Below are 13,379 nucleotides of genomic sequence, written 5' to 3'. Positions count from 1 at the left end.
AACAGACACTGAGACAGAGGTTTGCATATGAAATAGTATTAGGCTGGGGGCTCAGGAACAAAATCTAGGATGAAGTGAGAAAAGCAGGATTAGCGGGTGGGACAAATTGAAATGCAAGGCAATTACCACAGCAAACTTAGTGACTCCACAAGAAGTTTAGCCCTGGAATGGCCCTTTAGAGATGCTGCCTCTTTGAGCCCCTCAAATGGACTAGTCGTTAACATAGGAGCTGTCCCCTGGAAAAGTCTGTCCCCCTAGGTATGGCAACTTCCTTTTAACGGGGCACTGCCTGACAAAGACCAGCAGTTGGGGAAGTGAGTATCAAGATCACCAAAGTGGGGATCTTAGTAGTAGGCTGTTCAGTTCAGTTTAGTTCAGTCGCTCAGTCGTGTCTGACTCTGCTACCCCATGGACTGCAGCACGCCAGGCCTCCCTGTCCATCACCAACTCCCAGAGTCCAACCAAACCCATGTCCATTGAGTCAGTGATGCCATCCAACCATCTCATCCTCTGTCATCCCCTTCTCCTCCTGCTGTCAATCTTTCCCAGCATCAGGGTCTTTTCAAATGAGTCAGCTCTTCCCATCAGATGGCCAAAGTATTGGAGTTTCAGCTTCAACATCAGTCCTTCCAATGAACACCCAGGACTGATCTCTTTAGGATGGACTGGTTGGATCTCCTTGGGACTCTCAAGGGTCTTCTCTAACACCACAGTTTCAAAGCATCAGTAAGAGCATATTAACAAGTTTAAAGATTTGGAGGGTATATTTTAAATGGTACGATAGAGTGAGTGCTACCAAAGGGGAGATATGGTGGGATGGGGCTATAAATTAGGAGCTTGGGATTAACATAAACACACACTACTATATACAAAATAAGTAACCAACAAGGACCTACTGTGTAGCACAGGAAACTCTATGCAAAATTCTGTAAAAATCTATGTGGAAGAAGAACCTGGAAAAGAATGATTATGTGTATAGCTGAATCACTGTGCTGTACACCTGAAACTGATACAACATTGGAGATTAACTATACTCCAATAAAATATAAAAATAAATTAAATTTAAAAAATAAAAATAAGCAGTATGAATGCTAAGGAGGAAAATAACACAGGTAGGGGCAAAAGGAAGTCTGAGTGGGTGGTTTGTAATTTTAATAGGATGGCCAGGAAGTCGTTCTGAAGAAATTAATGTTTGAGTAAAGATAGAAAGAGGCAAGGGATGAGTCATGTGGGTATTTGGGGAAAGAGAACTTCGGGCAGCAGAAATAGCTCAAGGTGAGCTGGGAATGGTCTTGAAGAAAAGCAAAGATGACACTACGGGTAGAGACGAGAGAGCAGGGGATGAGATGCAGGAGATGAGACCAGAAATAAAATAGGGGCCGGATCGTGAAGGGCTTTGTAGGTCATTTCAAAATTGAGGGGTTTGAGCCAGAGTAGTATCATGGTCTGATGTATATCTTTAAGAGGAAAACTCTGGATTTCGTGTTGACAACTGACTGAAGAGAAGCAAATGCCCACATTGGAAGACTGATTAGGAAATTTATATAATGATACAGCAAAAAGATGATGGGTGTTGGAACAGTGCGGACAGCTGTCAGAGTCTTAGTATGCTTGATGTGAGTGGATCACATGGGGCTGCAACAACAAACGAGAATCAATATTTATTCCAAGGTTTTCGTCCTGAGTAATTAGAAAGGATGTGGTTACCATTATTTTCATTGACTAACATGGGAACAACTATGGGAAGAAGAGGCTTTGGGAGTGAGACAGAGGAGAGGTCAGGAGTCAGCCTGGGATGTGGTAAGTATGAAATGTTTATTAGATACCCAAGCGGAGATATCAAGTAGAGAGTTCTCAGCATGGGATTGAAGCCTAAAATGCTTTGCATGACACATAGAAATGAGATCTGCACAGCAGGTATAAAGCAGGAGGTCATTCACTGGTGGGTGGCAAATGGGATCATGGCAGAAGGTGAGGTCAACATAGAAATGCGTGGTGTCTTGGACTAGAGAAGTAGAAGGGTGAGAAGATAGCAGAGTCTGCATGTATTTCAATATTAGTGGATCAAGAAGAGGGAACACTGTGTTTTTAAATTACAGTATAGTTGCTTTACAATGGTGTGCTAGTTTCTGCTGTACAATGAAATGAATCAGCTGTGTGTGTGTGTGTGTGTGTGTGTGTGTGTGTGTGTGTGTGTGTGTGTGTGTCTCCCTTCCCTCTTGGACGTTTCTCGCACCTATCAACTCCATCCCATCCATCTAGGTCACCACTAATTCCCCAAGCTCCGTAGCAGCTTCCCGCCAGCCATCTGTTTTACACACGTCAAGGCACACACATCAATCCCAGTCTCTCCGTTTATCCCTCTGCGCCCCATGTCCGCATAACTGTTCTCTATGTCTGTGTCTCTATTCCTACCTTGTAAATGAGTTCATCTGTACCATTTTTCTAGAGTCCACATATATGCGTTAATACACAATATTTATGTTTCTCTTTCCATCTGACTTCACTCTACATGACAGACTCTAGTCCATCCACATTTCTACAGATGCCCCAATTTTTATCTTTTTTAAATGGCCGAGTAATATTCCACTGTATATATGTACAATCACAATGAAGAACAGTATGGAGGTTCCTTAAGAAACTAAAAATAGAGCTACCATATGACAAACAATCCCACTTCTGGGCATATACCCTGAGAAAACCATAATTCAAAAAGACACATACACCCCAGTGCTTATTGCAGCACCGTTTACAATAGCCAGGACATGTAAGAAAGCTAAATGTCCATCAACGGATGAATGGATAAAGATGTGGTATATATAAACACTGTGCATTATTTGATATATATGATCATACAACCGAGATGAAGTTCTCGGTTGGGGAACCAAGCTTGGGTTGGGCCCAAGCTTCTCTGTGTTCCCATGACATACAGCGCTTTAGCTCCTTTTCAGCAATTAAGCTACAGTTTAAAATATTCTCCAGAAAAAATGTGAATATACCTATGTACGCACTATTTGAAATTAGAATTTCATGTGCAAACAATTTATTACAGTGCATTACTCGTATTACATAAAATAATATGGATCCAAGATAGAATTTGTTTCCCCATGATAAAATAATTGTTTTTGTAAGAATTGCTAGTTTTTTGAGTGGATTAGTCCACTTGGGCTGCCCTAGTAAAATACCAGAGGTTGGGTGGCTTGAACAACAGAAATTTATTTCCTCATCATTCTGGAGACTGGAAGTTCCAGATCAAAGTCCAGCAGGGTCAGTTTCTGGTGAGAGCTCTCTTTCTGGCTTGTAAATTCCTTGGCTTCTCGCCAGCTTCTTACAGGACGTTCCCGTGGGATATACACGTGGCCAGGGAAGAGTGAGGAAATTTGCTAATGTCTCTTTTTATGAGAACACTAATCCTACCAGATCACGGCCCTACATTTAAGACATCATTTCATCTTAATTACTTCCCTAGAGACACCATCTCCCAATACTGTTATATCAGGATTTAGGGCTTCAACTTATGAATCTTGGAAGCAAACAAAATTTAGTTCATAACAATAAGTGAATTCAGTGTTTATTTATATTTTAATGATGGTTTCTTGAATATGTTTTAAACAATGGCACAGTCATACCAAACAGTGCCAAAGCACAGCTATTAACCTATCATAGATGGTCTAGCTAGCCTAGACTTTTGTATCTGTTACAAAAGCTATAGGATTCTCGGAAATTTGCTGATTGGGATTTCATTCAATATGGAAAAGAAGAAGGAACTTCTCCAAAACATAGGAAGGTGGATTCCTGAAGAGACAGTGATTCTTTAGCTGAGACGTAACCAGTAGAGATATGAAAACCGTGTATGATGAGAACAGATGGAATAATGCAAACAGTCTGGAAAGTCTGACACCCTAGGGGGTAAAAAGAATTGTTTTATGATTGTACCATCATATATGTGCATAGATGGGCAGGCAGGGAGCTTGGACAGACAGCTCAAGTCGGGACAAGGTGAATCATGAAGAGACATATGCCATAGCAGAAATCAATCTCCTAATCAATAACCTGTAATGGAAGCCAATATCTTAATCAACAGCCAGTGGCAAAAAATGAATTTCTTTTTAAAATAAAAACCTGATCATAGTCTTCGCCTATCACTTTATGAATATGTCTATTACTTCTCCTATTTTATTTTGATTTTGTTTTCATGTCCCCGTTTCCTATATAAGTCTTGACAACAGGTACTGAAAATTTGTCTTCAATATGGCACCTGGTACACAGTGGGAACTTGACCAATGCTTTTTGAATGAAAGTTTTTTTTAGAATTAGATGGTCATCAACCTCTCCAATTCTATAATTATAATTCCTAAAACCTCTGGGAAGCTAAGATAGTCAGAGGTGGAAATAGTCTTTAAATTGCCTTTCAATCTAATTAAGACCTTACTGGCGAAAGCTTTTTTGGTTCAGACAATATTTCTTCTGTTCTCTCTCCCCAGACAGACTCTTTGTTTACTTCTCTGCACATGGCCTAGTCATTAGCATTTGTTTAAATCTTCGAGTAACTGAATACTCAGAACAGAGCTGTTTAACTGACTTGAATGATGTTACAGTGGTTTATTTTTCTTCATCTGTACCTCACTAATTCTGTGTACCAAGGTTAAATAAGGGTTACATGAGCTTATATGTATTTTTACTGGAGTACAGATTGACAAATGCTGTCTACATTCCCCTATTAAATGTAGAAAATTGTTCACTAATAAAATAGTCTCTTTCTTTTTCTTCTAGATAACATAAAAGAGGATAATAAATACAAGTGGAATCGAACCACTCTTTCCTATCATGGTAATGTTTGTAAATATTCATTTTGATTTGCATTGTGAATACTGGACAGTTTAACTTGAAATGTAGTTACTAGGCTTCTTTAAGATATGTCATTACAAAATGAGTCCTGTGAAATTTAACTGTTCTAATACTAGAAAATGCAACAAATCATTGCATTTCTTCCACTAATATTTCAAAGAGTCTATTTTGCTCATCTATCATTTATTTAAAATTGTGTGGAGAAATACTTACAATTAAAAACAAAGGCTAGATGCAAAATGTGAACATTTTTACGCATTGGAGTAGCTACATGGAAACTTTAGTCACAATTTCTCCTTCAAATAAAAAGTGCAATAGAACAAGGGTCATTTTGATTTGAGCCACTGAACACACCATCAGCTAGATTCAAATCCAATTTCTAAAGATGTATTGTTTACCTGTGAGAAACTTGGGCTCAAAGATTGTTTTCTGCAGTTCAGTTGTCCTATACACTCCCCACCATTTCTGGGTCATAATACATGTCCAGTGTAGATGAACGATGGTTCAAGTAGCCCACTGCTCAGGACCAGTAAGTTTATACCAACTCCGAAAAAAAGAAAAGTAAACAAAATAAACAGGACTATTTGCCAAAAGCAATATAAGGGCACATTGTATTTTGCTCATGGATTTCTCATGGTGTTACGCAGATTCTATATGCACAGCTCTCTGTTTACTTTTCCACAACCTGGACGTACCCTTCCTTCTAGGAAGCAGAGGGGTCCAGTCCTGCCTGGAAGTGGCAGAGGTTTGCGTTGGGGATGCACTCTGCAATGCCCAGCTGGCCCTTTACCTGAAAGCTTGCTCGGCGGATGGAGAGCTGTGTGATGTGAAACACTGCCAAGCAGCCATCCGCTTCTTCTATCAAAATATGCCATTTAACATTGCCCAGATGTTGGCTTTCTGTGACTGTGCTCCTGCTGATGAGCCTTGTCAACAGTCCAGAGAAGCACTCCACAGCAGGCCATGTGCAGTGAACAGAGTTCCAACCCCCACCTGCCTCGATGTAATTCACAGCTGCCAAGATGATGAATTATGCAGGTGAGTAAAAACATGTGCACCCTGCTTTCTGATTTGGCACCTTATTTGTTACACTTCAGTCCCAACACTCGATCTCATTCCATTAGCTAGAGTTCCCACCATCATCCAACGCGATGTAAACAAAGCCAGACAATTCATAGTTTTGAATCTCTGGGACATGTGTAGTATTCTTTTGGAGACTCAAATGCATAATATGTTTTGGAAATTAAAAAAAAATCATTGTCAGAATTGGGTAATCATGAAATAGCATTATTAATAAAATTACAGATTCAAGTGAGACTCATGAATTGCTTAATAGACCTGGCAGTCAGTTTTATTATTGTGTCAGTTTGATTATTGGCTTTGGGGGGTATGATTATACAAGGCTGATAACCTCTCAGGATTCTGATGAGGTGACTCTTCAAACTTCACAATAAATCTTTTTGTTTTGGGATGGAGATGAGGAAGGGGCTAGAGTTCAGATTCCCTCGCACACATGTGTCGTGGTGTCAGGAATGCACCCCTTCCCCTCTTCCCAACCTCTCACCCTGGATTCTCAGGGCAGTAATGTTAGTCATTTACTTGTTTATGCAAAAAGCAATTACCAGTCATCTAGTACTATTTTACGCATCTGGTTACAAGATACAACAATGCTTGCCCTGTGGAATGTTTTCAGAGGGTGTAGATAGAAAATAAATAGGGAAAGTGTGTATTATTCACGGTTGTAAATGGGCTTCCCTGGTGCCTAAGATGGTAAACAATGTGCCTGCAATTCGGGAGATCTGGGTTCAATCCTTGGGTCAGGGAGATGCTCCGGAGAAGGGAATGGCTACCCACTCAGTATTCTTGCCTGGAGAATTCCATGGACAGAGGAGCCTGGTGGGCAATTCATGGGGTCGCAAAGAGTTGGACACGACTGAGTGACTAACCTTCCTATATTGTTTGATGATGAGTACTCTGGAGATTCACAAGCTCACACATACGCGTGTGCAATGAAGGGGAATGTGAAAGGCGGAAAAAATAAAAGAATTCCAGTGTCAGTGGGATGGCCCCGGGAGAGGCATTTTACGGGAGTTGAAGAAGCGAGAACACGAGTTTCTCTCGGTGAGTTTCAGAAAGAAGAGATACCAAACAAAAGCATGAGCCAGTGCCAGGGCAGAAATGTACATGGCGGGCTCTCGTGCAAGGAGGAGAGAGTGTACAAGGCGGAGAGGAACAGGAGATAGGATTTACTCCAAGAACGCAGAGCGATGCTGAGGGATTTTGAGCAGAGGTGTGAATGATCTGCTCAACTTATTAAAATTTCCACTCCGGCTGCTAGTGAAATTTAGACTTTACCTTTGCAGGTAACTCCTCCTGGGAATCATAAATTGAATCCAACACCCTGACTTTCTCTTTTCCTCACTGTGGTCTTTGATAAACACCTTTCCTTAAAAATTCAAGGCAAATTGATCTTAGGTGTGGTAAGAAAGCCACAGTGAAATGGGCCTCTTTGGAAATGAGTAAGAAGATGGAGGAAAGAATAAAATCAAAACTATCTGTAACATTGGTGTTACCACGTTAAAGGAGCTTTCTTTAAAACCCAGCATTCAGTTGTATAATTATGGGATGAATCTTCTGCTTCCTAGGATAATCATCCCAGGATAATTTAGTTTGCTTGCCTGGTACTTTCTATCAAGGACAGTATTGTTTAATTGTCTTTAAATGAATAAAAATCCATATGTAGTAAATTCACTTAAAGATCAAAGTAAACATTTAGTGTGGAGGAGGGGCTCAGTGTGATAGCTCAAGGAGAGATTTGTGACTTTTGTCACCTGCCTGAACCACTGGAAAATGAGATTTAACAACATCATTTCCTAAAGGGCTGGTTCTTGGTAAAGTGCTTTCCTTCAGCTTTAACTCTCCTCACGCCTTCACTGTCAGTCACCCCAGCTTGCAAAGTGGCTCCAGGTCTTGCAAATATTTGTCAAAAAAGACAACTACTTCCTTATAATGCACATTCTATAAGAGAAAGGGTGAAGATCTCAGCAGAATGCTTGAGTTTTTTTTTTTTCCTTCAACTTATCATAGCGAATACCAAAATTCTTAAGAAAGTTTTGTTCAAGGATCTTGTCCTGTAAATGTTTATCAGTTAGTTTCAGTTTATGAATTATTTCTCTTGAGATGATACTAAAAGTAATAGCAAAAACTATTTTTATAATGCAGTTTACATTTTTCAAACTCATTTATAGCTCAAAAATTCTTATTAAGTGAACTATTATATTTCATTGATTCAAAGATGCAGACTTTTTGCACCTTTTAATTCCCCTAATGTGTTTGGAATTAGTCTTAAGCTCAATGACAGAAAATAAATAAAAAATTAAAAAAGCATTTAATGAAAACAGTAACTTAATTGCCAAAAGGTGATTTTAGTTGTAATAAAATAATGGTATCACATACAATCAAGGAAATTGGTAAAAATGTTTGCTTACACTAATATTCTCATAGAATATTACTATCTATCATACATTTATCTACACTAAACAGTGAAACCAAATAACATTTTGACCATCCAGGGAACACTTTTTTCTTTAAGTAATCCATGTAAAAATGCCAGATGTCTCCATGGTGGGTACCCAGCTTTACCTGATTCCAGGGCCAAGGTACTGGGCATTCTACCTTATTAACTTGGAGTGACTTGTACTCAATTTTCTCAGCATGACATAACTGAGCTTCCCTATAAAATAAAATATTTTAATGCAAGTGATGGCGTCTGCTGCTATAGACCTTTGAGAAGCTCTGTGATGATTTCTGAAACATACACTCTTGCATGCGCCTCACCTTAGCATCAACACTTTCTCAGAAGAGCTGGTACAGAGTTGATACTTTTCCTCTACAAGGAATCCTGGATTTCATGACCTCTCCGAAGTGCATAGTGCAGAGTCTAGAACATGATGGACACATGTACACCCCTGGCTGGTTCATGTCAATGTATGGCATAAACCACTACAATATTTTAAAGTAATTAGCCTCTGATTAAATAAATTCATTTTTAAAATGTCACCTAAAAAAAAAATGTCACCTAATTTCCCTCATTTTAAAGTATCTTGTACTTAATGTGTATAATGTTTTACTGTACAGATACCTGTCTCTCCTTATGTAATTTCCATCTTTTACATACTAATTCAGGGATTAAGGACTGTGTGTCTTCTATTTCTTCCCACCATGTGCAAATAGTCTCTTAATGAATACTTGATAGAGGAGATGGAAATATTACACAATATTAGTTGTCAAGATGAAAAGACAAATTCTGTCATTTGCTCAAGCAGATTTTGCCTTAGGGAGATTTCCAGTATTTTTATTAAATTATCGTTAATGTAATTCAGATGGAAAAAAAAACCTCCCAATGAAAAACAATTTTTTCAGTGAGAGTGTTAAGACTTTATCATATATCTTTCCTGAAGAAGTGCTTATATCTGGAGCAAAGCAGAACAGTTAGGTTTTAAAATGCAACTTATGTCCCCTGTACAAGACTCCTCAAATTGTGACAGGTCTTAAAACTCCTCTATTTGAAAAGGCCGAAGAAGGTGATATAAAGACTATTTTTTCCAACTAATTTTGCTCAATACAGATATATACATTGGAAAGTGAGATTATATTTTGTCAATTATAAGTGTTAAGGGATTTATAGGAAATTGTTTTTTCATATATATAAGCTCCAGAAAGTAGTGAAAAAAATGTTTGCTTAGAAGAAATGTCACCTACTTCTTTAGAAACAAAACTTCACCATAAACATGTGTAAGTGCCAGAGAATATTCACAAAGTTTGACTATATATTAGGTCACAGAAGTAAATGTAATACATTCTATATGCAGAAATCACACAGACCACAGTCTCTTATGGTTTACAATGTAACCAGAAATTCACAGCAAAACTAAAACAAAATGATCTACTCTATTTTAAAAATTACTCCCTTAGATGGTTAATGTTTCAAATAAAAAACCAGAATAAGAAACTGAAGAATATCTAGAAAATAAGGATAATGAAACAGTTATGCATCAAAGCACTTCAAACATAAAGGACAATTCCTATAATATAAAAAATTTATCATATTTATTTTTAAATGATTTAGATAATGAGTATACCAAAGAGCTTTTATTATACTTTTATTTTTAATTAAATATCCTTCAGTTAGTCAGTTTTTCAAAATTTAAAAATTTTTTTGAATGAAATAACTTTTATGAAGACATAAATCATGTAACAAACTTTATAAAACATACATTTAAGAAAGAATAAATGGCACCTGTCAACCTCATAAATGACAATTAATACTGCCAGTGCTTGCATTTAGATGGAATTTTATATACAATTCTTAATTGCATTAAAGGAACATACTTGTTCTTCTGGATTCAGAATTATATGCTCAAATATTTGCAATATTTTCTTAAATATAAATGTAAATATTATTAATTTTTACCATTGTATTTAAAAGCTGATTCCTTTAAGACGACTTAAAATACAAGATTATTGAAAATGATGCGATTTATGGATTTAAGCAGAGTAGCATCCAGTGGTCATGTATGGATGTGAGAGTTGGACTGTGAAGAAAGCTGAGTGCCAAAGAATTGATGCTTTTCAACCCTGGTGTTGGAGAAGACTTGAGAGTCTCTTGGACTGCAAGGAGATCCAACCAGTCCATTCTAAAGGAGATCAGTCCTGGGTGTTCTTTGGAAGGAATGATGCTAAAGCTGAAACTCCAATACTTTGGCCACCTGATGCGAAGAGCTGACTCATTGGAAAAGACTGTGATGCTGGGAGGGATTGGGGGCAGGAGGAGAAGGGGACGACAGAGGATGAGATGGCTGGATGGCATCACTGACTCGATGGACGTGAGTCTGAGTGAACTCTGGAAGTTGGTGATGGACAGGGAGGCCTGGAGTGCTGCAATTCATGGGGTCGCAAAGAGTCAGACATGACTGAGCAACCAAACTGAACATCATGAAAGCAAGTAAAGTCAGGACAAATGACATATACTCAGAGGCTTTGCATGTATATTTTGCAGTGATTTATTCAAGAAAAGGAAAAATAATTATAAGTGATAAATGTTAAAGACAAAGATTAATATCCTTGGTTCCACTGAGTAGATATCTTTTGACTGTGAAAGTTCCAAATATGAAATTATTGTACATTATCCAGACTTCTATTCAACAGGAATGAAATATGTAGTCAGAAAAGTTATGAATGGATGTGGTTCTAGCAGATTATCTCAGTCATCAAATAAACTCATGTTTTGCTTTAAATTAGCTCATGCTGCCAGAGAACCCCAGAGCATTAATGTTAATTCTAATTATCTGCTCAGAAACATTGAGAAAGAGCACAGGACTTCCCATCCTACGGGAGAACTCTCATGAAAAGTCAGGAATCTTTTCTGAGATCACTTGGTGGGAGGTAACGGTCAAATATAGTCTCAAAACCATATTCTGCTTCAAAAATTATTGCTAATAAATCTCCCAAATAGTTCATACTGCAAATCATCACCCACTGAAATAAAATTAGTAAGGAAGGAGGAGTCATCAAGGGGATCCTAAACTTAGCCTCTGTCTTTCATCATGAAAGGAAAATAATTCACAAGATTTCTTTAATTTTTCTTCCACTCTCTATTAGGATGTTTGAATATACAAACTTAGTTTCCAGCTATGTTTAGAAGCATCCAGAAGGCATTTTGTTTTACGTCAGGTGGTTCAGAGGGTAAAGCGTCTGCCTGCAATGCAGGATCCCTGGGTTGGGAAGATCCCCTAGAGAAGATGGCACCCCACTCCAGTACTCTTGCCTGGAAAATCCCACGCATAGACGAGCCTGGTAGGCTGTGGTCCATGGAGTCGCAAAGAGTTGGACACGACTGAGCTACTTCACCTTCTTTCTTTGTCAGGTGAGATATCACTACGTGTCAGTGAGAATTAATGATATTTAGAGACTCATTCCATTTCTTGACTCTTTCCAGGAGGCGCTATAGAACATTCCAGGCAAAGTGCTGGCAGCACGCGATGAGAAAGTGCCATGAGGATGAGACATGCATTGGTACCTTAAGCAAGCAAGACCTCACTTGCTCTGGAAGTGATGACTGCAAAGCAGCTTACATTGGTACCCTTGGGACGGTCCTCCAAGTGCAGTGCACCTGCAGGACCATTACCCAAAGTGAAGAATCCGTGTGCGAGATTTTCCAGCATATGCTCCACAGAAAATCATGTTTCAGTAAGTTTTATATATAAATATATGCAACATATGGAGAAGGCAATGTAACATATATTGATTTTCTATATATACCACGAAGTAATCATCTAACATGGAAAATCTATTCACAAAGACAATGCTACGTTTGCTATTCAGTTTTGAAATGTTTCCTGATCATGCTATGTGCATATGCTGTTTTAACTCATCTATCTGCAAGTGACGCACGCTTTAATTTGTATGATTGTTCACTCCTAGGTATCATATATTGGTTTCAATAACAACAGCCTAAAACATTTATCCTACCAGATAACTGAATGTATCAGGTATCTATTACAAATAACAAACCAACCCAAAACTTGAAATAATAATTTGATCACAATTCTTCTCACTGGGCTTTGCTCACTTGGGTGGTTCTTCTGTTGGTATTGCTTGGGTGGCCACAGTCGTCTGGTGGTGAGACCAAGGCTGATCTGTTCAGGTTGTGGTTAGCAAGTACAGTTGGCTGGGTTCTCCTTCACGTGACCTCTGCAGCAGTAAACCCTGCATCTTTCATGATCATAGCAACATCCCTAGCAGTTAATCCCCAGTAAACAAGTACTTATCAAGTGTCTGCTTCTGCTATATTTTCTAACGCCCCTTTGGACAAAGCAAGTCACATGATTGAGTTCACAGTTTTTGTGAAAAGGGTGTGTATGAGTATGTCTATATTCAAAGTTGGATTCACCAGGGATAGTTAGCCATCTACTGTATGGCTGTCGCAATCTAAGTGAAACATATTTACCCTTGGACTTAGTTACCTCCCCTTGGTCTTTAGTATGTGTGCTAATCTACCTGTAATGAGGGATGGGAAACACATTTTCTAAAGTTATTATTTACTCCATTCAGATTTAGGAATTTCAATAATTTGTCTAGGGTCTCAGAGGGAACAAGTGGTTGAAAGGAATTTGGCTATAAGTCTCCTAGGAAGAAATCTAACAATGTGATCACATGCTAATTCAGGACCTCTTCATCATCCACCTTCAGGCTTAACCCATGCAACTATATTCGAATCCCAAAACATTCTCAGCCCCTAGATCACTGTAATCTCCAAACCCACAAGTACCAAAACTTCAGGAGAGAATAATAGACATTTACCATTGCAAAAAAGACCATATACAATGAAACTATCATGATATTTATGCAAATTTGTATAGATACAGATCTGCATATATCTTTATATATGTCTATGCTGCTGCTGCTGCTGCTGCTAAGTCACGTTAGTCGTGTCCAACTCTGTGCGACCCCATAGACGGCAGCCCACCAGG

The 13,379-nt window shown here is 38.5% G+C and overlaps 1 protein-coding gene across 1 annotated transcript in view; it reads left to right on the top strand.

Moving 5' to 3' along the window:
• The window catches only part of GFRAL (GDNF family receptor alpha like), an 87,266-nt gene that overhangs the window by 15,589 nt on the left and 58,298 nt on the right, over nt 1–13,379 (top strand). Inside the window, exons 4-6 of the mRNA XM_042237471.1 lie at nt 4,774–4,830; nt 5,556–5,886; nt 11,846–12,096. Of these exons, the coding sequence (XP_042093405.1) occupies nt 4,774–4,830; nt 5,556–5,886; nt 11,846–12,096 (639 nt within the window). The remainder of the gene's footprint in view (nt 1–4,773; nt 4,831–5,555; nt 5,887–11,845; nt 12,097–13,379) is intronic.

The sequence above is a fragment of the Ovis aries genome, chromosome 20 (assembly GCF_016772045.2).
Source record: "Ovis aries strain OAR_USU_Benz2616 breed Rambouillet chromosome 20, ARS-UI_Ramb_v3.0, whole genome shotgun sequence".
Taxonomy (NCBI): Eukaryota; Metazoa; Chordata; class Mammalia; order Artiodactyla; family Bovidae; genus Ovis; species Ovis aries.
The sequence above is the reverse complement of the archived record's forward strand: the minus strand, read 5'-3'. Positions and strand labels throughout refer to the sequence as shown.